This window comes from Budorcas taxicolor, chromosome 13 (genome assembly GCF_023091745.1).
Source record: "Budorcas taxicolor isolate Tak-1 chromosome 13, Takin1.1, whole genome shotgun sequence".
Lineage (NCBI taxonomy): Eukaryota > Metazoa > Chordata > Mammalia > Artiodactyla > Bovidae > Budorcas > Budorcas taxicolor.
The window spans coordinates 61,370,806-61,398,649 of NC_068922.1; the positions used below are offsets into that span (position 1 = coordinate 61,370,806).

A 27,844-nucleotide genomic window follows, 5' to 3' on the forward strand; every position below is an offset into this window, starting at 1 on the left:
TGAACACACACATCAAGGGGTCTAGGGCTGGGTGCCAGGTCTTGGGGTGAGAAACACCCAGGGCTGTGGGTGTGCTCCGATAAAGCCTCACCATCCCATGTATCTCCCTTCCCAACAGGTTCTGAGGATATCATTGTGGTTGCCCTATATGATTATGATGCCATTCACCATGAAGACCTCAGTTTCCAAAAGGGGGACCAGATGGTGGTCCTGGAGGAGTGAGTCCCCATCCCACTTCCCCTAAGACATAGCTATCTCTAATACTCAATTTTGCTCTCTTTTGTGTTTCAATAAAGAACCTGATAGGCTAGATTATACTAGAGTGTAAATGACTGATGAGAATGTGATCATAATAGAGGAAGAAGGGTTTGCTGTTAACCTGGGTTTTAGCCACAGTAAAGGGGCTTGTGTGCTGGCTAATGGTGCACATCCAGGCAAGGACAGACAGCTGACAGTGCTTTCCTAGGAAAGCCTTCCTTGGACTCCTATGATTAAGTGGTAGGCTTACCTATGGAACAGACCCTGTTGAGGTGACTTTGCACTCAGATCTGTGGATCTCTGAGTTTGCTACCTCCAATCTCCTATAATCCTCACCATCACTAGATGGAGTATCTAATATGTACTGGGACTGCTTATGCTTGGTCAGACTCCTGAGCCCAGTCCCTCTGGCCAGCAAGCCACTGTGAGTCTGCCATGGGCACAGGGCCCTGCCTTATATATGGCTGGTAAGGTCAAGGCCACAAGTCCAGGGAATGAGAGTGAGGCCAAAGACCTAGGCCTGTGGACTGTGAATGTAGGGACAGAGCTTGATTCTAGCCCCGGGGTTGTTGTAAAGATATTAACCTTCATCATGGAGTGCAGGCTGGGGGCTGGGATGGTAGTGGCCCTGCCCTTCACCCTACCAGCTTCCTGTTGTTGGGGGTATTCTAGGCCACGGCTGCGGGGTTGATGCCTTTGCCCTCTTCTGTCCCCCAGGTCTGGCGAGTGGTGGAGAGCGCGATCTCTGGCCACCCGGAAAGAGGGCTACATCCCAAGCAACTATGTTGCCCGCGTCAACTCTCTGGAGACGGAGGAGTGAGTATTCCATCTCCCTGCCCTCCAGAAGCAAGCATGAGCTGAGCCAGCCTTGCTTTTGCCTCAGGGCCTTTGTGCTCACTGTCTCCCCTGCCTGGCACACTCTTCCTAGAGCTGTTTGCCTGGCTGGTTCCTTTTCATCCTTTGGGTCTCAGAGAGGCCTTCCCTGGCCACTTAGTCTCAAGCAGGTCCCCACTGTGACTCTGTGTGACTCCCTGCTTTACTTCTTCTGAACACTTCTCACTAGCAAAAACAATCTTGTTGCTTTGGTTGTGCCCAGTTCACTGTCTGCCTTCCCCCACTAGAATGGGAGCACATGAGGGTAGGGACACGGTCTGTCCTCTGCTGTATCCTGCACTCTCCACACAGGCTGGCATGCAGTAGGTGCTCAATGCATATTTGTTGGATGAAGTATAACAGTTGTGCCAAGGAGGGTCCTCTGAGAGGCAAGCCAGCCCACACCTGGCTGGTCACTCCTCACATGACTCATTCAGCCTGCCTGTGCCTGCGCCTCCCTGAGCCCTGTGCCAACTGGGGGCCACAGAGCCAATGAGACATCCCCCACCCTCAAGGAGATCACTGTAACCCCTCATTCTTTACTGCGGGCTCTTTCTGTCTACCTTGACTCAGAAAACAGACAGTTGTACTTTATCCATCCATCCATCCACTCAATCATTCCACAGACCCTTCAGCATCCACTGAACTCCCAGTCCTTATTCCAGGAATACTAGATGACTCAGGCAGGCTTCCTCCCTGGAGATGTTCACAGTATGGGGGGTGACACTGACAAGTGAGAAGGTGACCACACTATAGGGTGGCAATAGATTCAATTCAGAATCAGCCAGTCAAAAAGCTGAAACCTGACAGTCACCACAGTTTTATCTCCTTTGCCTCCTCCCTCTGGCTAGATGGTGTTGAGGGTTTGGGATGCTTACTTGTTAAAACGGGCTTTTCCTAGCTTAAAGTCACCCCTTTCTTAGTACACAGAAAACCTCTTTGCGCTGTGAAGTCTCCCCTCTGTGGCCATGAGGAAGCCCTCACTCCCAGCCCTGACCCTTCTGTCCTGGAATGCCCCCAGCACATGCCGTACATGCTGCAGCGGTGGGAAGCGGGGGGCGCTGGCTGCTTCTCTGTCCTTCCAGGCTTCCTCCTGGGCCATCTGCGCTCTGCTCCCCTGCTCCAGGCTCTGAACACTTAGAGAATTCCTGCACCATACCTCACCCTGCACCATACTCACCCTCACCCGGCATGGCTGGTATTACTCCTTAAAGCAATATAACTGCTGAGTGGAAAAGGCCAGGTGCAGAGGACAGATGTGGTGGGTTATCATTTGGGTGAGAACTTAATGGCTGGCTCTCAATCTTGAGTGCATCAGCATCACCTAGAGGGTTAGTTAAAATGCTGGTTTCTGAGCCCCACTCCTCAACTGTCCAATTCATAATTGGCATTTCTAACAAGTTCTCAGGTGAGGTGGATGCTGCTGATCCAGGGACCCACCTTGAGAACCACTGACCTGAATACCCCTGAGTCTTGCACTCCCAGGCTCTTGTGTCCACATCAAGAGACTGCTCGCAGAGACTGCCTCTGAAGAGAGCAGCTGGGGCCTGGAAATCAGCGTGGGATGGAATCTTACTTCCTCATTTGCCTTGAAATAAGCAGCATTTTCAAATGTTTCAAAATGCAAATGGTGCAGAAGGACATATACTAAAGAGTGAAAAGTCTTCCCCCCACCCTATCCCCAGCCAGCTACTTCCCTTCCAGAAGCAACCAGTTTCTTGTAAGTCCTCCCAAATGCTTTATACTTGATTAAGAAACTACATATATCTTCCTCCAATTTGTTGAAAAATTGGAGTATAGCTAATTTAGAATGTTGTGTTAGTTTCAACTGTACAGCAAAGTGAATCTGTTATACATATAGATATATCCACTTTTTTAGATTCTTTTCCCATAGAGGCCATTATAAATATTAAACATAGTTTCCTGTGCTATAGCCCCCTATTAGTTATCTGTAGTATGTATATGTCAATCTCAGTCTCCCAATTTAACCCTCTTCTTCCCTTTCCCCACTGGTAACCGTAAGTTTGTTTTCTACATCTGTGACACTATTTGTTTTGTAAGCTCACTTGACCATTTTTGTAGATTCCACATGTAAGCGATATCATTTGGTACTTGTCTTCCCCTTCCTGACTCTCTTCACTTAGTATGATAATCTCTGGGTTCATCCATGTTGCTGCAAATGGCATTGTTTTATTCTGCCTCATGGCTAATATTCCACTATCATGTCTGTGGTGGCTCAGCGTTAAAGGATCCACCTGTAATGCAGGAGACACAGGTTTGATCCCTGGGTTGGGAAAATCCCCTGGAGAAGGAAATAACTTCCCACTCCAGTATTCGTGCCTGAGAAATCCGATGGGCAGAGGAGCCTGGTGGGCTACAGTCCATGGGGTCGCAAAAGAGTCAGACACAACTTAATGACTAAACAGCAACAACAATATTTCATTGTATGTAAGTCCTGCAACTTCTTGATCCATTCATCTCTTGATGGACATTGAGGTTGTTTCTGTGTCTTGGCTATTGTGAACAATGCTGCAAAGAACATTGTCTCTCTCCGTTTTATTCTGCACTATCCTCTCCCACCTCTCCTGTTCAGATCTTCCGTGCAGTGCCGCAGTGCCTCCGTTTCACGGCTGCAGTGTCTGCCACGTAGGCGCCCCACCATCCCTCGTCAGTGGTCACTTAAGCTGTCCCCAGTCTCATGCTGCCTTGAGTCTCCTTGGGTATATGCCATTTCTTCCTGTGCAGAATCCATGGGATAACTTCCTGGGGGTGGGATTGCCAGGAGGACAGCTCTTCCTGTGTATCCTTAACATTGCTTGAACATTTTACCATGGCTTGACTCACTTTACCAAATGAAAGCAAGGAAGGCAGGGGTGTTGCAGGGTGATTAGGACCTTTGGCTCTGGGGTTAGACTGCCTGACTTTGAACCCTGCCTACACCACTTACTAGCTGTGTGATGCCAGGCAAGTTACTTGCTCTTTCTGTTTCTTGATTTCCTCATCTGTAAAATGGGGATAATAAAGGCAATGATTCCATAGAGTCGTTGGGTGGATAATAAGAGCTTGATAAATGGTAACTGCCTGTTTCCCCAGTTGATAGCAGAGGAAACAGAAATCCAGAGAGGGAAAGCAATGTGCTCTAAGTCACACATAGATTTGTGGCAGGCTCAAGGCCAGTTGACCTCTGGCCTGGGGCTTTTTCCATCACAGTGCATGAACTACTCCTCAGGGAATAAGTTTGGTTTTTGCTGCTTAAAGTTATCCTTAGATTTTTGAGGGGGATCTAAAGATCCCAAATAGTCAAGGAGGATGAAGAAAGGTCCAGGGATGTGGTGCCAAGTATAAAGTTATTTGAAATCTCACATTTGAGCTTAGAAATTCATGCTGATGTTATATTCAACTCTGTATCTATAGAGGAAGATGAACTGTGATGGTAACAAAGCTCAGCCCTCACTCACATGGGCCTCTAAGATCCTGAGAGGTTGATCAAACTAGAGAAGTCTGCAAAAGGAAGATTTTTGACCACAGTTGGTTAAGACTGCTGTATTTTGCCACCCAGTCTTTTTGCTCATCACCTTATCCCTCATGTTGGGTGGTACTGGAATAACCAGCAACATTTTGTATTAGTATTTAGAATGCTGTATTATTTTTCTTAAAGAAATCCCAAATTGCAAGTTTCAGCCCCAGCAAACTGGATTCACTTGTGGTAAAATGTCAATATCAAAGGAATGACTGCTTTCCCCGCAAAGAATCTTTGAGTAAAACTGACACCAGAGAAATCCAGGCCCTTGGAGTCCTGATGCCAGGCGAGAATGCTGATAGTCAGACAGGACTGCCCACCGCGGGCTTACACACTGCCCCCTGCCTTCCCTCTAGGTGGTTCTTCAAGGGCATCAGCCGAAAAGACGCAGAGCGCCAACTCCTGGCCCCTGGCAACGTGCTGGGCTCTTTCATGATCCGGGACAGCGAGACCACCAAAGGTGAGGCCAGTCCTCCTAGCCCTGTGTTTCCACCCCACCACACAGGGTAGCCCCAGACATGACTAGACACCGTCCTTCCCTTGGGGTATGCCATTGTCTGAACAACTCACCCAGCCCCCCTCCCCGGCTTGCCAGGCTTCCTTCTGCTCTTTGTTCAAGTCTTCTCAGCCCCAAGACCTGCCAACTTAGGTCCGTGAAAGTAAGATGCAGTGGTTACTGCCCTGAAGAACAACAACCTGCTGAACTTGATCTTCATTAGCTTGGATTCTTTTATATACCCATCAAAATATATCTTGTCCACAAGCCTGACTCCTCTCTCCTTCCATAAGGAAATGAGATGGACTCAGGCTGTAGGAAGAGACCTCAAGCAATCTTGTCTGGGACCTGTTTCAAATAACTCCTTTGAGGTATTTGGATATTTTGATGTCAGTGACCTGCTTCCTGAAACTTCCGTGCTGTGAGGGTGGCTTTGTGCCTGGTCATTGCATAGGAGGCAAGAGTAGTGCCCCAAAACAACAAATAACTCAAACTGGCATCAACTAAGGCCAATTTTGCCAAAGGGATGATTGTAAGTAGGAGTCCTATGATTTCAGATTTCACACACAGTGTGTGCCTTTACTACTGTGTTTAGATTCAAAACTGCTTGGTTCAGAGACATCAGCAAATTGTAAAAGGTATGACCTCGCAGTACCCTGGACAATCAGTTTAGGGGCCTTCTACTTTGCCCCCTGATTTCTGAACCGGGGAAGCCTGAATGTGGCTGAAACAGCACTCACAATCTGTGTCAGGGAATGGTTGGGCTTTATTTCCTCCCATCCAATAAACTCCCTACCAGCCCCCAGAGGAAAAGAAATAGTACCCAAAGATAAAGCCGTACACAGCCCTCGGCTTCTCTTCTCCCTCTGGGCCATCCTGCACACAAGGGCAGGAAGGTGAGCCTGGCCACTCCCACAGCCCTCAGAGTGGGCATAGGTGGGTTCACTGAGTTAATAAACTTGTAGTACAAGTGCCCTGAGTCCCATCCTGCTGCTTCCTGGGTTCTGCCCTTCCCCGCTCAGCATCAGCCAAGTCAGCCTCCCCTTGACTGGGCAGAGTGATTAACAGTGTGGTCCCAGCTACCTGGGTTTGAAGCCCAGCTCTGCTACTTACAGGCTGTGTGACTTCAGGTTAGGTACTTCATCTCCCTGGACCTCAGTCTCTTTACGTACAACATTGTGGTGATATAAAACCTCTACCTGTGGGGTTAATCATTCACTGTAATGAACAATATAGCTTATTATAATGCATATAACTATAGTCCTTTATAATGAATATTATTCCTATCCATTCATTGTTATTATTTATTATTCCTATTCATTCATTGTCAAGAGCTGACTCATTTGAAAAGATCCTCATGCTGGGAAAGATTGAGGGCAGGAGGTGAAGGGGGTGACAGAGGATGAGATAGTTGGTTGGCATCATCAACTCAATGGACATGAATTTGAGCAAACTCCAGGAGATAGTGAAGGACAGGGAAGCCTGGCAGGCTGCAGTCCATGGGGTTTCAAAGAGCTGGACATGACTGAGCAACCAAATAACAGACATTAAAGAATCCGCCTGCAGTGCCGGAGACCTGGATTCGATCTCTGGGTCGGGAAGGTCCCCTGGAGGAGGGCATGGAACCCACTCCAGTATTCTTGCCTGAAGAATCCCATAGACAGAGGAGCCTGGCGGGTACAGTCCCATGGGTTCACAGAGTCAGACATGACTGAGCGACTAAGTACAGCAGCCTAGCATGCATGAAAATCGATCAGTTGTGTCCAACTCTGTCTGACCCATGGACTGTACCCCTCCAGGCTCCTCTGTCCATGGAATTCTCCAGGCAGGAATACGGGAGTGGGTAGCCATTCCCTTCTCCAGGGGATCTTCCCAACCCAGGGATCAAACTTGGGTCTCCTCCATTGCAGGCAGATTCTTTACCATCTGAGGCACCAGGGAAGCCCCAGCATGTATGGTCAACTGTAATTCATGCAACAATTTAAACCTCCCCCATATCCTATGACATGGTGCTATTGTGGTGGAGAAAGCTGAGAGAGAGAGAAGCTAATAACTTGCCCAAGGACACACAGCTCACAAACCAGAACCATGGCCAGGGACTGAAAGACATGTGTGTTTCTGGTCTATGTGAATCCAGGATAGTTCCCCATCGCCAGCTCCTTAACTGTATCACATGTGCAGAATCCCTTTACCACATGAGATGATGCACACACAGGTGTCAGGAATTAGGACGTGGCATTGTGGGGGGCTGTGACTCAGCCTGCCACGACATTTAATATGGACACTTACATTTCAATGTTTATATTGTAATAGTTGAACTGGATTGGTTTGTTTGTTTAATCTTTTTGCTTGTTTGCTTCTAAACAGCCTAACTTTTATTTTCAGAATTAATGTTTATTTGTATTTGAATAACCTATGGATATACCCATACTGCTTTCACTATAAAATCATCTATTTTTTTTTTAATTAACTAATTTATTTTTGGAGGATAATTACTTTACAATATTGTGATGGTTTTTTGCCATACATCAACATGAATCAGTCACAGGTATACATGTGTCCCCCCAGTCCTGAACCCCCCTCCCACCTCTCTCCCCACACTATTCCTCTGGGTTGTCCCAAAGTGCTGGATTTGAGTGCCCTGCTTCATGCATTGAACTTGCCCTGGTCCTCTCTTTTACATATGGTAATGTACATGTTTCAGTGCTATTCTCTCAAGTCATCCCACCCTCACCTTCTCCCACTGAGTCCTAAAGTCTGTTCTTTACATCTGTGTCTCCTTTGCTGCCCCGCATCTAGCATCATCAGGAGCGTTTCTCTAAATTCCATATATATGTGTTAATATATAGTATTCGTCTTTCTCTTTCTGACTTACTTCAGTCTGTATAATAGGCTCCAGATCCACCTCATTAGAACTGAAGCAAATGCGTTCCTTTTTATAGCTGAGTAGTATTCTATTGTGTATATGTACCACAACTTCCTTATCCATTCATCTGCCGATGGACATCTAGGTTGCTTCCATGTCCTAGCTATTGTAAATAGTACTAAACAGCCTTGCTTTTTACCAAACTGGGTGTGGTATCTTGGTTTTGTGAAAAATAGATAGATAATAGGAAGAAAAAGAAATAATAATGAACTCAATGACAGCCAATATTACTGAGCTTTTACATCCTGTGTGCAAGCATTACTTCTTTTGCCACCAGGCAGTGTGCTGAGGGGAGGAGATATGATAACCAGTCCCATTCTACAGATAAGGGGACTGAGGCAAAGAGAGGTGACTTGGTCACATGTCCAAGGTCTCACAGGGGGACATGGAACAGCCTGACAAGCACCCGGCAGCCAGACTCCACAGCCCACTCCTACCCTCTGCTCCACTGCGCGGATGTCAAGACGGTACCAGCAGTGGCCTTAGAGGCTGTCAGGGTGTTCACGCCGGGTGGTTTCTCTCTGGCCCGCACAGGGAGCTACTCTTTGTCCGTGCGAGACTACGACCCCCAGCACAGGGACACGGTGAAACATTACAAGATCCGCACGCTGGACAATGGGGGTTTCTACATCTCGCCCCGGAGCACCTTCGGCAGCCTGCAGGAACTGGTGGCCCACTATTCGAGTGAGTCCTGCGGGGCTGCCTCCCTTCTGGGGGCCCAGCTGGGTGGGCCTCTCTCCTGGGAATCCTAGTCAAGGGGCACTGCTGCCTCTGAGGCCTGCTAAGGTTTTCCTGACCCTCCCCCCAGACAAACAGTTGCTTTGGATTCTCCTGAAGTCTTTGGTCTGTTGAACGGGAAGGCAGAGATGCCATCTCACCATGCTCTGTTCTCTTGGGAATGTCTTCGATGGAGTGGCCCTTTGGAACAGGGGCCAGATGCAGTGGACCAGGAAGGGAAGTCTGGAGGGGAAGCCTGAGGCTGGCTTGGGGCTGCCTGCCCTTGGCTGACCAGGGGGCTCTGTTCCAGAGGGGAGCGATGGACTCTGCCAGAAGCTGACAGTGCCCTGCATGTCCTCCAAGCCCCAGAAACCTTGGGAGAAAGACGCCTGGGAGATCCCCCGGGAGTCCCTCAAGATGGAGAAGAAACTTGGAGCTGGGCAGTTTGGGGAAGTCTGGATGGGTAAGGACCCAGGGCCAAAGCCAGGAGGGGAGAGAGGGGAGAGGGAGATCCTTGCTTCCAAGAACAGTCCGAGGCCAAGTGGGAATGCCACCCAGGGCAGAGGGGAGATTTGAATAATAACCGTAAAGGAGTGATTCATCTGATAGCAAAGCGAATAGTCCTGTCATGCAAACACTGCCACGCAAATCTTAGAGGTCAGGCCTGTTGGGGTCAAAAACTTTCTTCTAAGAAGCGGAAGTCCTTGATGAGGAATCTGCTTCCTCACATGGAGCTGGGACAGTCTGGGGTTGAGAGAACCAGAGCATCTCTTAGAATGATGAGAATTAAGAATGGGAAAGTATAGCTTGGAGATTTCCAGGTGAGTTGAATGTTGGCAGCTGATGAACACGCTGTTCTAAGCCCCTGCCATGTGCCCAGCATCACGCTAGGGCATTGTAGGGCTTCAAAAAGACATATTCCACCCCCGCTGGGCTGCCTCTAATGACTTAAGAATAGCAAAGCCTGCCCTGCAGAGCTGCGGGGGTAGACGCGATGCCTGGCCCAGTGCCTGGGGCCCCCCCAACACCGTGTTTATACTCCACCACGTTCCAAATGGGAGTGAAGACAGCTTACAGAAATGCCAACAATTCAGCCAGAAAAAAACAAGTTTAAAATCCACTCACTTCAACGATATGTATTGAGAGCCTGCTATATGTCAGGCACTGAAGAAGAAAAGGCAGAGAAAGCATGGTGAGGAAGGCAAGACAGATCAGACTGATAGGGTTAGAAAACACACACACACACACACACACACACACACACACACACACTATATAAGGCCTTAGGCTCTTACTGTGGGAAGACCTCAACTCTGCATTAGAGCTTCCTGGCAGCCAAGGCAAAATGGAAACACAATTAACACTGAGATTTACAAGATCAACAAGATGAAGCAGGGAAGGGGTGGGGTGAAGTGAGAGAACAGCATGAGCAAAGTCCCTGTGGTGGGAGGGGGAGACGGCTGCTCGAGGGACTGAATGATATGCAGGCAGGTTGGTGCGCAAAAGGCAAGGGGTAGAGGTGTTGGTGGATGACAAGGCTAAGTGAGCAAGGCCAGTTTATGCAGGGCCTTGTGGACCATGATGAGGCATATTTATTTTGAGAGCAGTGTTAAGATTAAATAAACATTTAAAGCAAAGATGGTGTGTATGTGAATGTGTGACAAAACAAAGGTAGGTGTGTAAGTGAGTGGCACAATCAGAGTGATGTTTTAACCCCTTAACCCCTGCATGAACCTTTGCATATGAGGAAACCATAGTTCAGAGAGGTTAAGTGACCTGCCCAAGGGCACACAGCTAGGAAGTGGTGGACCAGCCTTCCAACCCACATCTACCTGAGGGCAAAGCACATGTCTCCCCTTCCTTCTCTAAGGGCTGAGATGGGCAGGAAAGGTTCGCTGGAGGAGGCAGGTCTGCAGCCAGGTCTTTGGGGCCTGTGAGGAAGAGCAGTGGGCCCTGACCACCTTTTCTGCTTCCTGTCCTGCTGCAGCCACCTACAACAAGCACACCAAGGTGGCCGTGAAGACGATGAAGCCCGGGAGCATGTCCGTGGAGGCCTTCCTGGCAGAGGCCAACCTGATGAAGACTCTGCAGCATGACAAGCTGGTGAAGCTGCACGCTGTGGTCACAACGGAACCCATCTACATCATCACGGAGTTCATGGCCAAAGGTGCTGTGTGCTGGGAGCTGGGGGTACCAACTATGCCTCCTCCTGGTCACCTGCAGAGTCAGAGGTGACTCTGACGTGGTTCTTTGGCCTTCAAGATGCCCCCAGTCTGGCCAGGAACTCTTTTGACATAAACTCACTGAGTACCTTCGTATCTGACTGCCCCACTCTCTTGATTAAGGGGAGTGAAATCATGTTAGGGGGATGCCAGGGAAAGGGGAGCACATGGACCTCTGGGAGAGGGGGTGGGGCCAGAACCCCTCTCGGGGATAGGAGAAGAGCCTTCTATGGGTTCACCATGAGCCCTTGAGGCTGGGGAGACTCCCTCAACCACCCCCGACTCCCTGACCACCAGCCATCTTCCCTGGGTGGACCAATGCTCCAGGAGACTCAGCAAAGCATTCCTTATGCATTGGCTAAGCATCCTTTCCAGAATGTTCCCATCCTGCCTGCACACAGTCCAAGATGTCTCAGGGATATTTTTTTAGACTGTCATTTCTCAATAATGTTCAATTCCTGCCCATTTCTCAACATATAGAAATGTCCCATGTGACATCCATTTAGAAGGATTTGACGTCTCAAAGCTTTCATCATTTTCTAAACACACAATTATGCCAGCCTTATAAAACCATCGTCCCAGTCCCCCAGGCTCAGAAAGCTGTCTCAATCAAACAACCAGCCTGGCAAGCACAAAGTCATTCTCAAATGCTCAGATTCTATTTCTCATATGCTAGGAACAGTAAATAAATACTTTTATTTAAATTCATTATGATGAACCATGTTAACCACTTGTTAAAGTCATGAGAGTAGTAAATGCTGTTCCCCCTACCCCCACACAGGCAGCCTGCTGGACTTCCTGAAAAGTGAAGAAGGTAGCAGGCAGCCACTGCCCAAACTCATCGACTTCTCAGCCCAGGTGAGAGTCTAATGGGGAAGTCGGGGAAGGGGAAGTCAATTATTTATTCAACACGTGTTTATTGATTGCACGCTATCATAATAACAGTAATAGCTAACATGTATTGAGTGCTCAGGATAAAAGTATTCTTTTTAACTGTGCCTTCTATGATCTAACTTGGGGCTTTCCTGATAGCTCAGCTGGTAAAGAATCCACCTGCAGAGAAGGTGATGGCACCCTACTCCAGTACTCTTGCCTGGAAAATCCCATGGACAGAGGAGCCTGGTAGGCTGCGGTCCATGGGGTCGTGAAGAGTCGGACATGACTGAGCGACTTCCCTTTCACTTTTCACTTTCATGCATTGGAGAAGGAAATGGCAACCCACTCCAGTGTTCTTGCCTGGAGAATCTCAGGGACGGGGGAGCCTGGTGGGCTGCCATCTATGGGGTCACACAGAGCCGGACACAACTGAAGTGACTTCGCAGCAGCAGCAGCAATGCAGGAGACCCCAGTTCAATTCCTGGGTTGGGAAGATCCCCTGGAGAAGGGATAAGCTACCTACTCCAGTATTCTTGGGCTTCCTTGGTGGCTCAGAAGGTAAAGAATCCACCAGCAAAGTGGGTAGACCTGCGTTCAATCCCTGAGTTGGGAATATCTCCTTGAGGAGGGCATGGCAACCCACTCCAGTATTCTTGCCTGGAGAATCCCCATGGTCCGAAGAGCCAGAGGGCTGCAGTCCCTGGGGCTGCAAAACAGCACTGAACGACTAGGCATGCACACAAGTCCCTACTCATATAGTCTTCATTCACATCAGCCTCCTAGGGTGAGATTTTTGTTATCTATTCCTTTGTAACCAACTGCTCTAAAGTTTAGTAGCTTGAAACAACAATGTATCATTTCCCATGATTCTATGGGGTGGACTGGAGTTGGTTGGGTGATTTTTCTGCTCCACACGGTGAAACCCAGCCCCCTCTTGAGGATGCGTTCTGCTGAGAGCTTCCCGGGGGCTAGAGTATCTGGGATGGTGGCTCATCCTCTGGGTCTGTCTCCAGTGACTCCACATCACTCCTTCAGTAGCCTAACCTGAGCTCCTTCACATCATGGCAGAAAGGCAGAGGGAGTCTTGCAAGGGACTAAGCGATCTTGAGCAAGCTCCTTTTCGCATCATGCAGGCTAATGTCCTGTTGGTCAAAGCAAGTCACATGACCTAGCCCAGAGTCAGTGTAGGAGGGACCGCAAAAAGGCGTGAGTCCCAGGAGGTGTGGTTCACAGGGAACCATGATGTGACAGTCTGGCCACAGATGGGTAATTGTCATCCCGTTTTACAGAACAGGAAGTTAAGGTTTAGAGAGGAAGTAAAGAGGAGATGAGGCAACTGAGGCCCAGGGAGGTGAAGTAGCTTGCCTACGTGACTGTGTTACTTTGGGGGGATACGGCAGTGAACAAAATGGAAAGTACTGCTATCCCGCTAGGGCTTACACTTATTAAACAACTAAATATCTTAGAGAGCCACGACCCAAGTAGTCCTGGCTCAGTGTCAAAAGAATGCAGTATCCAGCAAAATTAATAATCTCCAGAAATCACAGAAACGCTTCTTAAAACTCCATTTTCTTTCTCATCTTCCCTTCACTTTATGGAGCTCTTCTCACCCCCAGCCTGAGTGCTTTTCACTTCTGTCCTCGCTCATTCATTCTCTCCTGTCTGTGGGAAAACAGGGGAGGAAACGGGTACTGGTGGGAACCCACAGCTGGAGCACTTCTCCCAGTCCAAGAGCAGTCAGAGGAGGCTTCCCAGAGGAAGCGGTCACTAGGCTGAGGCCTGAATAGAAGCTGGGCAGGTGAAGATGAGAGGGAAGGGTATTCTAGGCAGAAGAAACAGTCTATGCCAAAGTCCAAAGGGCAAAACCAGAGCTCAACCTGATCTGTTGGAGCCTGAGCCTGGCAAAAATGAAGGGGATGTGGCTTGCAGCCTGGAAGGTGTTAAGGGAGAGGGGCATCTGGGCCCAGGGCAGGGCCTTCAGGAGGTGCCTAAGGCAGAGTTCATTTGACTATGCAAATCCTGGGAAGGGTATAATAAAGGAAGAGTATAATAAAAGGCTTTGCCTTTCAGAGTCTTCCAATACCAGAGGCATATGGAAATCCAGAAGAGGCATTTCTCTTCAATGAGCCCTACTTCCTGGGGAAACAGGAGTCTGGCCTGTTGCTAAATTGTAACCGTCACACTGGCAGAAACCTTGCTGGGAGGAGGGTCATAGACCAGGGCAAGAACAATTCTCCCCGTGGTACAAACGGTAAAGACAGAAACCACAGGAGGGAAAGAGGTGCCAGGCCCTTGTGCATCCAGGAGCAGAGGTGGACTCAGAGACCAGGGACAGAAAGGAGCCACCCTGGGGCCTGGTCTTCACCTCCAGTCCTAGAGAGGTAGGTGGGTGCAGCAGAGACTGACCCGTCACCACCTGGCTGTGTAACGTCAGATCTGTGTAACTCTGGGTCTCTCGGTCCCTCCATTTGTCAAATGAAGGAATCTTTGTGCTTTTCAAGTTTGAAAGCCTTTTTTTTTTAGCTACAACTACATTGGTCAAATGAATCTTACGGAGCAGCTGATGATTTTAAAATAGATTAAAACAGAGCTGCTCTGATTGAAGGGGTGACCTTTCTTTTGTCCCTCAGTTAGATTCAATGTGAAGAGCCCTGAGCTGGAATATCCTTACAGGCCCTTCCAGCTGATTCTGTGATTCCCTGGTACTCTCTCAGAAGCAAACCCATGTGCCAATGACTGACATCACGGCAGACCATCTGGTGCTCATGAAATCTCACCACCTCATCAACTCCCAATTTATAGACCAATCCTGAACCCAGCCAACCTACCCACTATTCGTTCAGTTGACAAACTCTTGAGAAGCAACACTGTATACACATGGACTTAGGAATCATATGAGTTTTGCTGTTGAGCCCAGGGCTGCTTGTGTGAGTGAGAGTGAAGTCGCTCAGTCGTGTCTGACTCTTTGCAACCCAGGGGACTATAGCCCACCAGGCTCCTCCGTCCATGGGATTCTCCAGGCAAGAATACTGGAGTGGGTTGCCATTTCCTTCTCCAGGGGATCTTCTTGACCCAGGGATTGAACCCAGGTCTCCCGCATTGCGGGCAGAGGCTTTAACCTCTGAGCCACTGGGGCTGCCTGTGTAGTCTTGAGCAAATAGCTTAACCTTTCTGAGGGCTGCTTTTGTCAACAGGGACTGTTGAAGTCAATACTTATATGCCAGACTCTGTTCTAAACACTTGGTGTAGATTTAAAGTATTAATCCTCACATAAACCCTCGGAAGAAGATTCTCTTGTCCCATTCTACAGAGAAGAAAAGTGAGGTACAGTGGGTAAAGTAGTTTGCTTGGAGATCACAGAGATGTAGGGCTCAAGTTGAGCTGGTCCAACCCGGGAATAACCTAGGCATTCTCATCTGCTGTCTTCTAAGTGGGGTTAGTCCCACTTGCCCCCTTGAGCTCATGTGCTCCTGTGCAGATCCATAACATGAGTGTCTGCGCCTGAGTACTGAAAAATACCAGCGTTAGTGCCTGTCTGCTCTGTGCTGAAAATTCAGGTAGGGTAATGGACACAGACCCTAAGCAGGGCTGTCAGATTTCCAGTGCTGGTCTCCACCTGGACCAGGTGGTTACTTCTCTGGGATTCAGTTTTATCACCTGTGAAATAATAGTGCTGAGGCAATAGTACCTACCCCAAAGCAGAGAGAAAATGCTATTTAAGTATTAAATATCATATTATGATTAAAGAATAAGCTACAACGTCCACAGTTAATGTTATGGCTGTTGTTAACTGTTCGTCTGAACTCCTTATAAATTTTCCACACCCATGAGGCCAAGACTGCCTCACCCACTCCTGGCAGGCGATGACAAGCAAAATCAGAAAGTCTGGTTTCGTTAGAAAAGGCTGGAGACTCAGATCTCGGTTCCAACGGCCATGGGTGCCCCCTGCTGGCCACTTTCCGCAAGCGTACCATCCACTTGCCTCAGACCTTGAACAGACCTTGGTTTAGTCTGGCCAGAAACCCTACCTCCCCAAAAAATCTCACCAGATTGCAGCCACCTGCAGTGTTGGAGTTCTGGGTGCTTAAAGGCAGCATGGAGGCCCTGGGGGTGGATATTCAAATCCTGGGGGTGTGATCTGACAAAGGTCTCTGTACAACAGAGACGGTGCTAACACCTGGCTCAAGGACGTCAAAGACCAGTTTATGAACTATAAATGCTATTTTCTGAGTTTCTGAGGGTTAATCATAAACCTCTTTATGAGAGGTAATAAACAAACTATTGTAAGAGGAAAACGTCTTCACAAAAAAATCCCCCATCTTTCTGTCGGGCTTCCCAGGTACCGTTGTGAATAAGAACTCTTCACACAGTCCACTATGCACTCAGAAGCCCTGATGACATTAAAATATACATCAGACCATGTCACCCTCCTACTCTAAGACTTCCCACTTCCCTTCATGCTCAGAATACAACCCAACCCCCTCTCCTAACCTACAAGGTTCTTCCCCATCAGCAGGCTTTCCCACAACCTCCTCTCTCCTCCCCACTTTCCCTTGGGCAACTTCTGCTCAGCCTCCTGTTCCATGAATAGCCAAGCTGCTTCCTACCTCCGGGCCTTTGCACATGATCTTCTCTGCCAGGAATGCTCTTCTTTGACAGAGCATTTGCTGAAGTTTCACCTCCTGACCATCCAATCCAAAACAGCCCTCTACACTTCATGTCCTAGCACCTGCTTTCCCCTTTCTTTATGGTGCTTATCACCACCTGTGGGGGCTTTGCCTGGCTCCCGACCTGTCCAAGTAACATGTCTGGTGCCCACAAGACATTCAGTAGATGTTTATTGAATGAGTAAAGGAATTTTCCCTACCCCGGCTTGGCAGTGAAGCAGGCATAATAGATACAACAAAATGTGATGTGAGCCTAGGTTGTTCCCAGTAAGGGGATAGGAGATGAAAACCCTTCAAAGTATCCTGGGGTGTGTGTGTGTGTATTTCTCCTTGGAGAAATAATGCTTTTTCCTTAAAGTATTTTCTGGAAGTCTTGGAACCATAGAGAAGCTCCAGACTGGCCCAGGCTATGAGAATCCCCCCAACCTGATTAGGTAGACAGAGAAATGCCAATCTGAGACCAGGCCCCAGGCCAGCACATATATTTTCCAGTTTTCTCACACTTGGACAGTCGTCTTCTGCTTTTGGGTGAGACCCACCTTGGGCTGGGCCAAATCTGAGGGTAAAGGTGTCTCTGTTTTGGGTGGAGATTGCAGAAGGCATGGCCTTCATCGAGCGGAGGAACTACATCCACCGAGACCTTCGAGCCGCCAACATCTTGGTGTCTGCATCCCTGGTGTGCAAGATCGCCGACTTTGGTTTGGCACGGGTCATCGAAGACAACGAGTACACAGCGCGGGAAGGTAGGGGATGGTGTCGAGGGCCCCGTGGGGCCCACTGGAGTGGGTCGTGTGTACTGAGCGTTAGGACCTGTGAAAGTGGTACTAATCAAAATGCAAAGGTTTGTCCCAGTATCAGCTGTGTGTTATTAAGCTGGAGGGGCTCCATCTTGAGTTCTGGCCTCCAGTCTCCCCCAGTAAGTGGGATCACTTGTAGATTGGGTCAGTCAAGTCATGTTAAAATTCAGAGTAAGGGCAAGAGTGACTTTAGGTGTGATAGACAAAAACAGGGAAGAATCTAAATGTCCATAAAGGGTACAATGATATTTAAATTGTGGTTTATTCACAGAATATTATTATGTAGCAATGAGAAGTTACAAACCAATGACACACGCAAATGCAAAAGAAAATGGATGATTCTCACAGGCATAATATCAAAATAAGGGAACTCAGACCGAAAAAGTAGATGCTGGATAGTTTCACTTATATAAAATTCAGAAACAGGCAAACATGTATGCGAAGGTTGACAGCAGCATTATTCTTAACAGCGAAAAAGTGGAAGTAACCCAAAAGTCCATCAACTGATAAACAAATACACAAAATGAAATTTAGGCATGTGGTGGGATGTTATTTGACCATAAAAAGGGATGAAGTACTAATATACCCTAAACATGGACAAACTTTGCAAACATCATGTTCAGTGAAAGAAGCCAGACACAAAGGCCATGTATTGTATGATTCCATTTATATGAAATTCTAGGCAAATCTATAGAGACAGAGAGTAGATTAACTCCAGCCAAGGCTGGAGTGGGGAGCTAGAAAGAAATGGGTGGTGACTGTTACGGTCTGGGGACAGGTGGGGTGAAAATATTTTAAAATTCACAGCTTTGTGAATATATTAAGAAAACCATTGAACTGAATACTTTGAGTGGCTGAATTATATGGTCTGTGCATGCATCTCAATAAAACTTTAAAAAAAAAACAGACAAAACTCATTTATTGTGCTAAAGGTCAGAATAATACTTAACCTGGATTGCAGGGGTATTGACTGAGATGAGGCAGGAGGGAGCCTTCTGAGATGCTGAAATTTTCTATATCTTAATCTGAACGGTGATTACAAGTGGGGGATACATATATAAAAGGCATCTAGTTGTATAGGAAAGATTTGTATATTTTATTTCATGTTTGTATGACACAGTAAAAGTACAACCACTAAAAGAATAAGAATAGAATGTATAACTTCTAAACCAGGAGAGGATAAGCAGGAATAAAGAAAACTCTCTTAGTCCCAAGGGAAGGGATGGGGGGAGCAGGAAACACATAGAGAATTTTCAAAACTTGACTATGTACTAGATGATAAAGCAGGTCTCAACAAATTCAAAAAAAACAGGTATCTTTTACACTGCATTCCCAACTACAGTGGAATTGCAATAAAAATTACTCACTAAAGGTTAACTCAACCTATCCCAGACCAGATGGAAGGAGAGGAGGACTAGAAGGAGAGACACCCAGTGACTGGGGGAAACCGAAATCTTCCCTTCGCCGACAGTGGTTAGGAGGTCGAGGTAGCAGGTATGACCTGGACTCAAAGTCCCTTGAATTTCTGCTGTCCCCAAAGGTCCTAGGACTCTGCTCTTCAGGAGTTGTAGTTCATCAGGACATCAGCTGAATCAATGAGGTGGCCCCAAGAGGGCAAGTCCCCTGCCACACCCCAGGTACCTTGGCTCACTCCTCCCTACTTCAGCCACTGGTCCTCAGAATGGATGCTCCTTGCTTCCACGGGGGCCAGATTGAGGGAAGTCAGTCCTGCAGGGGGCAGATGTTGGCAGCTGTACTGATGTCCTGTTCCCTCCCCCTAGCAGAGACCTAGCTCTGATTGCTCTCCAGACTCTCCTTGACTCTGCTCTGTTCAAACCACAGGGGCCAAGTTCCCCATCAAGTGGACAGCTCCCGAAGCCATCAACTTCGGCTCCTTCACCATCAAGTCAGATGTCTGGTCCTTCGGAATCCTGCTGATGGAGATCGTCACCTATGGCCGGATCCCTTACCCAGGTAGGAGAGAGGGCATCAGCCTGGGGCTGCTTCCAGGGCAGCCTGGCTCCCTTCTCTAGTCATTGTGTCCGTTCAGACTGAGTTTTTGTTTGTTTGTTATTGTGTTTGTTTTTTATCAATATTTTTAATGAAGTACCATTGATTTACAATGTTGTGTCAATTTCTGCTGTATGGTAGAGTGATTCAGTTATATATACATATATATATACATATTAATATAAGTTCTTTTCCATTACAGTTTATCATAGGATATTGAAGATAGCTCTCTGTACCATAAAGTAGGACCTTATTGTTTATCCATTCTCTACATAAAAGTTTATGTCTGCTCCACTCCATCCCTCCCCCTACTGCCTTCCCCTTGGCAACCACCAGCCTGAGTTGGTTGACCCTCACTGAGTTCTTGACCCTCACCCCCAGCCTCTCAGTTAATAACACTATTATCTGTCCAATTTCTTAAGCCTGAAATCTGGAAGCTTGCTTGGCCCTTCCTCTTCTCTCATCCCTTTCCACATTCAAGGAGTCACAGGGTTCCAGCCATTGGACTCCAAAGCATCCCAAGTCTGTCCACTTCTAACTCCACAGCCTCCACCCACACCAGACCAACGTCCTCCGTCATCTCATTGGTACAGTGGCCTCCTAAGCAGTCTGCCCTCTCTCCTAAAGGCCATGTCTCCCTGGGCCAGAGGGATTTTTCTAAAACTGTGGGTCAGAACTTTTCCCTTCTCCACCTCTAACTTTTTAAAGGCCTCCCAGCATAATTGGGACAAAATCACAAACTCCTAATTGTGGCCTGCAGGTCCAGCATGATCCAGCCCCTGCCTACTTCTTCCCTCTCCCTTCATGTCATGCTATACCTCACCACCCAGTCATCTAAAGTACTATGCACGTCCCTGTGCTTCTCGTTCACAATACCCTATGCCATTTCATTCACAGCATTTATCACCATTGATAACCATATTTATTTGATATTTTTCCATCACACCCTGAGGTCTGTGAGGCCAGAAATCATGTCTGTATTCCTTACTGGTGCATCTGGACCGCTACCTTTCTGCTTGGCCTGTAGTGGGTGCCTAGTAACTATTTGTCAAGTGGATGAATTTATCTCCATACCTGTGGGCGTCACTCTACACTGAGTAGACCATGGGGTATACAAAGATATATCTGGCATGTAGACTGCCTGGGACTCAGCAGATAAAGTTTTTCTCTGTTCCTTTTCAGTTGGGATGCTTCCTAGGGTATCTGTAGCCAGAACCCTGGGGCGGGAGGCAAGGTGGATATAAAGAGAATTCTGAGTTTATAAGTAAATAGTCATGAACTTTAATCCTGTTCCCATCAACACTTTGAGAAATTCACTTGACTTCTACCCCAGTTCTTCATCTGTGAAAAATATAGGTAATGAAGTCAACCACCTTGCAGAAGTGGTTCTGAAAATTAGAAATAAAAGGTGCAGACACTTGGTTCACTCATCAGTATGTATCAAATTCCTACTGTGTGTTAGGCATGGAGTATACAGTAGGAGACAAAGCCCTTGCTTGGCAGAAGCTCACATTATAGCCTGAAGGAACACACACTAAATAGACGCACTTCTCAGTGGAGATCACTTGGAACAGAAAATGAAGCAGGGGCGTAGGAGAGTAACCTAGGGCTCCTGTGGGCATGGAGCACTGTCAGAGCAGGTCATATCTGAGCTGAAAGTGAGCAGAGTGAGGATTAGGGAAAGGATTCCAGATAGAAGGCACTGCCAGCTCTCAGGGCCTGAGTTGTATCTGAAGAATATCAAACAAGCAAGGTAGATGGAGACAAGAAATGAGAGCAGATGGTACGTGAAGCGGGGCTTGGCAGGGGCCCAGTCAGGCGGGATCCCTGGTCATGGTGAAGACTGTGGGTGTTAGTCTAAGTGTAAAGAAGCTACTGGAGCATTATGGGCAGGGAAGTGGCATCGTCTGATTTCCACGTGCAAGTGATGCTTTGGTTTAGCGTGGAGAGTGGATCAGGGCTGGGGAGACGGTGGCAGCTGCAGCTGTTGCACAGACAGTGGTGATGGTAACTGATAAGTTGATGAGCTGGTGCTGTGTTTTAAAAGAGGAAAGGCTGTGACTTGCTGATGTGGAAAGCGAGGGACAGAGAAGAATGAAGGATGAGTCTCCTGGTTTTGATTGAGCAACTGGATGCCTGATGGTCTAGGGATAAAAATTTAAGAGTTCTGTTTTAGCCCTGTTAAACTTGAGGTGGCTTATCCAAGATGTTCAAGGAAGCACTTGAATATATGACGTTTGGAGTTCAAGACTGGTAATATAGGACGTCCCTGGTGGTCCAGTGATTAAGAATACCACTTCCAATACAGGGGACAAGGATTCAATCCCTGGCTAGAGAACTAAGGTTCCATGCCATACAGCATGGCCAAGTATTTTTTTAAGAAAGACTGCTGCTGCTGCTGCTGCTAAGTCGCTTCAGTTGTGTCCGACTCTGTGCGACCTCGTAGACGGCAGCCCACCAGGCTCCCCCGTCCCTGGGATTCTCCAAGCAAGAACACTGGAGTGGGTTGCCATTTCCTTCTCCAATGCCTGAAAGTGAAAAGTGAAAAGTGAAGTCACTCAGTCGTGTCCGACCCTCAGTGACCTCATGGACTGCAGCCTTCCAGGCTCCTCCATCTATGGGATTTTCCAGGAAAGAGTACTGGAGTGGGGTGCTATTGCCTTCTAGTAATATAAAATTGGGGATCATAGATGTTTAAATGGTTGTTCTTGAGGATAACTAACATAAACTTTTTAATTGAACAAAGAAATGTTCCTACTCATAGGGTGACACTGAGTCGGCTCCCTGACTTGTTTTATCTTGAGCCTTCACCAATAAAAACCAGGCAGGGGGTTATGGAGCCCTGCAGGCATCAAGTAACAAATTAACAGACTGAGTGGCGGAAACAATAGGTAAATTGTTTCAACCCAGACTAAGGAGTCTGACACTGGAGACAGGTCAGTTCAGCTGCTCAATGACTCTCAGGTCTCTGGGTTGGTTCTTCTGTGATTGTCTTCCCCATGTGGTCAGATGGCTGCTGCAGCTCCACAGACCACGTTGTGTCACAGTGTCCAAAGAAAGGAGGAAGGGTGTGGCCAAAACTGGGCACCCGGCCCCTGCCCTCACTGCAGGGGAAGTGGGGGAAGGGATGCCTGGCTTGCATTGTGGGAGGAGCTCGGCTCCCATGAGGAGGTGGGGAGGGATGGTTGTTGGGGAGGCAGTGACTGTCTGCCCGGCCGACCCCAATCCCTCCCTTTATAATTCCGTGGCTCCTTCTCAGGGATGTCAAACCCCGAGGTGATTCGTGCACTGGAGCGTGGGTACCGGATGCCTCGACCAGACAACTGCCCTGAAGAGCTCTACAACATCATGACTCGCTGCTGGAAGAACCGACCTGAGGAACGGCCCACCTTTGAATACATCCAGAGTGTGCTGGATGACTTCTACACGGCCACCGAGAGCCAGTACCAACAGCAGCCGTGATGGGGCGGCCAGGTGGGGCCAGGCACTGAGGCCATGCCTGCGCGGTGGCTCCCGGCACCCGGCTCACCCTTCCTATTCTCAGACACCCACCCTCCCTCCAGCCACAATTTCTCATCTGCCAAGTGGGTGGGACGGACTGGACACTCCCTTTTTGACTCTGGCGATCCACAGTCTGAGATTCTCAGGACATTTCCAGTTGACATTTCTACTGCCTGGGACAGCTGGATTCTAGTTACCGCTGCGGTTTGGATAGAAAACTTTTAAACTGATGAAATAAATATTTAAATAAAAGATCTGACAGCTAAAGGTTTTACTAATAGGTTAGCTTTTCTTGTCTTGCCGGTTTTGGAACATTTGCCTTTTGGTGGATGACAAGTCAAAGGGGAAAGGACTGGCAAAGAGAAGTGGGGTCCAATGCTCCCAGTTTCCTAACTGCCCCCTGAATACTTGCTGGCTGTATTAGTTTCCTATGGCTTCTGTAACAAATTAGCACAAACTTGGTGGCTTGAAACAAAACAAATGTATTATCTTACAGTTTCAGAGGTCAGAGTCTGAGATAGGTTGGCAGAGCTGCATGCTTTCCGGAGGCTCCAGGGGTGAATCATTCCCTTGCCTTTTCCAGCTTCCAGAAGCTGCCCACGTTCCTGATTTCCTCTGCTCATAACTCCAAATTCTGTTTCTGTCATCACATCTCCTTCTCTGACTCTGAGGCCTCCCTCTGTTACTTGTCAGAACCCCTGTAATTACACTAGACTCACCTGGATAAGCTTCGCTGATAGCTCAGTTGGTAAAAAATCTGCCTGCAGTGAAGGAGGCCCCAAGTTCGATTCCTGAGTTGGGAAGATCCGCTGGAGAAGGGATAGGCTAACCACACCAGTATTCTTGGGCTTCCCTGGTGGCTCAGCTGGTAAAGAATCCGCCTGCAATTCGGGAGACCTGGGTTTGATCCCTGGAGAAGGGAATGGCTACCCATTCCAGTATTCTGGCCTGGAGAATTCCATGGACTATACAGTCCATGGGGTCGCAAAGAGTCAGACACGACTGAGCAACTTTCACTTTCACCTGGATAATGCAGACTAATTTTCCCATTTTCAGTTTCTTCATCACATTTGTAAAGTCCCTTTTGCCACACCAGATAACATCTTCACAAGTTCCAGGAATTAGGAGGTGGACATCTTTTTTTTTTTCTTTTGGAGGGGGACAGACTATTATTCACCTGTCACACTGGGTGGGTTTTTGTCTCCAAGGAGCTGCATGTGCCAGGATGACAGGAATGGCTTTTCATGATCTGGGACAATGGCTCTCCTGCTAAGCCATGTTCTTATACAAGTTGGTTGGTCTGGGTCTCCCCCAGGGCTGGGGGCTGCCTATAGCCCCTGCATTTCCCATGGCCCAGCAGCCATCACGGTTGTGATGGAATCCTACAGTCCTACAGTGGAAACGTGGCTGCTGAGAAGTGTCAGCTACCCTGAGTGGGAAGCTCTCAGAGGAGGGGAGGGGTGGGGGGAGAGGTAAGAAGGAGGCAGAGAAGACAAGGAGGCAGTGGGGCCTTCCTGGATGTCGTCTTAGTTGAGAGTCCCCAGTGGTCAGCCTTGTAGAGGGAGGGATAGGAAGAGTTAGACCACGGGGTGGGGAGCAAGTGACACCCATCTGTATTCTTGTATCTCCTGAAGGATCTATATCCTTTTGTGATGCACCCACCAGAGTCCCATGGAACCCTATACCGACTCGATTCTGTACCCCTGAGTAGCTCAGAGTCTAACCTTAGGCACTGGGTGTGAGAACAGTGGAAAATAAAATGTTTTAACTTACGTAGTTCATAACTGAATTTCTCTCTTGCTTCCTGGTTTGGGAATGTGTCTTTGGGTCTCTGAAAGCAAAGCCCAAGGTCCTGTGATAGGAATTTGCAAATATGATTGGTGGCACATTAGATTGCTGTTCGGTAATCCATAAGAGGAGCTTACGTCCCTCCCTACCCCATTGATGTTGAGTTTGGCCACGGACTTGTTTTAGCCAATGGGATGTTAGCAGATATGATTAAGCAAAGGCTAGAAATGTGCTTGTGTGGGTAGGCTTGCCCTCCAGCCTTTTGACCTGAAACGAACAAAGTCCCGTGAAGATCAGCTACATGTGGAAAAGATCTGGACCCAACCTGCAGCTTGGATTTAAACCCAGGTGAGAACAGCCTTGATCAACTGAAACCCAGCTGTCCTATGGACATGTGAAAGAAGGAAATGCTTACTAAGCCTTTGCGTTCTGGGGTTGTTTTGTTATGTGGCCTTATTATAGAAATATATGATTGAGACATGATCTCAAAAGGCAAAATCTAAATGGACAAGATCAAGGGATCAATTCCTGCCCACCTGCTCTTTCTGTTTACACTGCCCTCTGAACCCCACTAGCCTACACTCTGATTTATCCCTTTGGTCACAGGAAAGCCTGATGAAAACATAGGGATAGGCACAGCACCAAAAGTATTCTCCATGAAAGAAAAAAACTGATAAACTGGAATTTATTAAAATTAAAACTCTGCTCTAAAATATTTAAAGTAAATGAAAAGCTCCAGTCTGGGAGAAAATATTTGCAAAACACGTATCTGATAAAGGACTGATAGCCAAAATATACAGAGAATTCTTTAAAAATTCAACAGTAAGGAAACAACCCAATTTAAAAAGTGGGCAAAAGACCTAAACAGGCACCTCAAGAAGAAGATAAACAGATGCAAAATAAGCATATGAAAGATGCTCAACATCATATGTCATTCAGTTCAGTTCAGTTCAGTCGCTCAGTCATGTCCGACTCTTTGCGACCCCATGAATCGCAGCACGCCAGGCCTCCCTGTCCATCACCAACTTCACTCAGACTCACGTCCATTGAGTCACTGATGCCATCCAGCCATCTCATCCTCTGTCGTCCCCTTCTCCTCCTGCCCATAATCCCTCCCAGAATCAGAGTCTTTTACAGTGAGTCAACTCTTTGCATGAGGTGGCCAAAGTCCTGGAGTTTCAGCTTTAGCATCATTCCTTCCAAAGAAATCCCAGGATTGATCTCCTTCAGAATGGACTGGTTGGATCTCCTTGCAGTCCAAGGGACTCTCAAGGGTCTTCTCCAACACCACAATTCAAAAGCATCAATTCTTCAGCGCTCAGCCTTCTTCACAGTCCAACTCTCACATCCATACATGACCACAGGAAAAACCATAGCCTTGACTAGATGGACCTTAGTCGGCAAAGTAATGTCTCTGCTTTTGAATATACTATCTAGATTGCTCATAACTTTTCTTCCAAGGAGTAAGCGTCTTTTAATTTCATGGCTGCAGTCACCATCTGCAGTGATTTTGGAGCCCAAAAAAATAAAGTTTGACACTCTTTCCACTGTTTCCCATCTATTTCCCATGAAGTGATGGGACCAGATGCCATGATCTTCGTTTCCTGAATGTTGAGATTTAAGCCAACTTTTTCACTCTCCACTTTCACTTTCATCAAGAGGCTTTTTAGTTCCTCTTCACTTTCTGCCATAAGGGTGGTGTCATCTGCATATCTGAGGTTATTGATATTTCTCCCGGCAATCTTGATTCCAGCTTGTGCTTCCTCCAGCCCAGTGTTTCTCATGATGTACTCTGCATAGAAGTTAAATAAGCAGGGTGACAATATATAGCCTTGACGTACTCCTTTTCCTATTTGGAACCAGTCTGTTGTTCCATGTCCAGTTCTAACTGTTGCTTCCTGACCTGCATACAGATTTCTCAAGAGGCAGGTCAGGTGGTCTGGTATTCCCATCTCTTTCAGAATTTTCCACAGTTTATTGTGATCCACACAGTCAAAAGCTTTGGCATAGTCAATAAAGCAGAAATAGATGTCATTAGAGAAATGCAAATGAAAATAACTGAGTGCAAAACTACTACACTTCTATCAGAATGGTTAAAATCCAGAATACTGACACCACCAAATGCTGGCAAGGCTGTGGAGCACAGGAACTCTGACTCATTGCTGGTGGGAATGCAAAATAGTACAGCCCCTTTAGATGACACTTGTCTGTTTCTTACAAAACAAGCATAATCTTACCATACCATCCGGCAACTGCACTCCTTGGTACTTACTCAAATGAGTTGCAAACTTATGTCCAAACAAAAATCTGCACAGAGGTCTGTAGCAGCTTTATTTATAATTGCCAAAATTTGGCAGCCACCAAGATATCCTTTGACAGGTTCCATCCTCCCATCCATATAATGGAATATTGTTCAGTGATAAAAAGAAATGAGCTATCAAGACATGGTAGAAACTTAAACGCATACTGCTAAATTAAAGAAGTTGATCTAAAAAGGCTACATACTGTATTCCAACTATGTGACATTGTAGAAATGGTAAAACTATAGAGACAGTAAAGAGGTCAGGGGTTTGGTGGGAAACGAGGGAGGGATGAAGAGGTGGAGCATAGTGGGATTTAGGGCAGTGAAAGAAACTATTCTGTATGATACTCTTAATGGTGAATACATACCACTATAAACTCTTGATGAAAGTGAAAGAGGAGAGTGAAAAGGTTGGTTTAAAGCTCAACATTCAGAAAACTAAGATCATGGCATCCAGTCCCATAATTTCATGGGAAATAGATGGGGAAACAGTGGAAACAGTGCTGACTTTATTTTTGGGGGCTCCAAAATCACTGCAGATGGTGACTGCAGCCATGAAATTAAAAGATGCTTACTCCTTGGAAGGAAAGTTATGACCAACCTAGACAGCATATTAAAAAGCAGAGACGTTACTTTGTCAACAAAGGTCCATCTAGCCAAGGCTATGGTTTTTCCAGTCGTCATGTATGGATGTGAGATTTGGACTATAAAGAAAGCTAAATACTGAAGAATTGATGCTTTTGAACTGTGGTGTTGGAGAAGACTCTTGAGAGTCCCTTGGACTGCAAGGAGATCCAACCAGTCCATCCTAAAGGAGATCAGTCCTGAGTGTTCATTGGAAGGACTGATGTTGAAGCTGAAACTCCAATACTTTGGCCACCTGATGCAAAG

General features: G+C 47.3%; 1 protein-coding gene across 1 annotated transcript in view; it reads left to right on the top strand.

Moving 5' to 3' along the window:
* Positions 1-23,035, top strand: part of HCK (HCK proto-oncogene, Src family tyrosine kinase) — a 45,141-nt gene extending 22,106 nt beyond the window's left edge. The window contains exons 4-13 of the mRNA XM_052650679.1: positions 119-218; positions 976-1,074; positions 5,008-5,111; positions 8,608-8,757; positions 9,101-9,253; positions 10,778-10,957; positions 11,794-11,870; positions 17,145-17,298; positions 19,195-19,326; positions 22,622-23,035. Of these exons, the coding sequence (XP_052506639.1) occupies positions 119-218; positions 976-1,074; positions 5,008-5,111; positions 8,608-8,757; positions 9,101-9,253; positions 10,778-10,957; positions 11,794-11,870; positions 17,145-17,298; positions 19,195-19,326; positions 22,622-22,824 (1,352 nt within the window). The 3' untranslated portion in view covers positions 22,825-23,035. The remainder of the gene's footprint in view (positions 1-118; positions 219-975; positions 1,075-5,007; positions 5,112-8,607; positions 8,758-9,100; positions 9,254-10,777; positions 10,958-11,793; positions 11,871-17,144; positions 17,299-19,194; positions 19,327-22,621) is intronic.
* Positions 23,036-27,844: the final 4,809 nt, after the last annotated feature.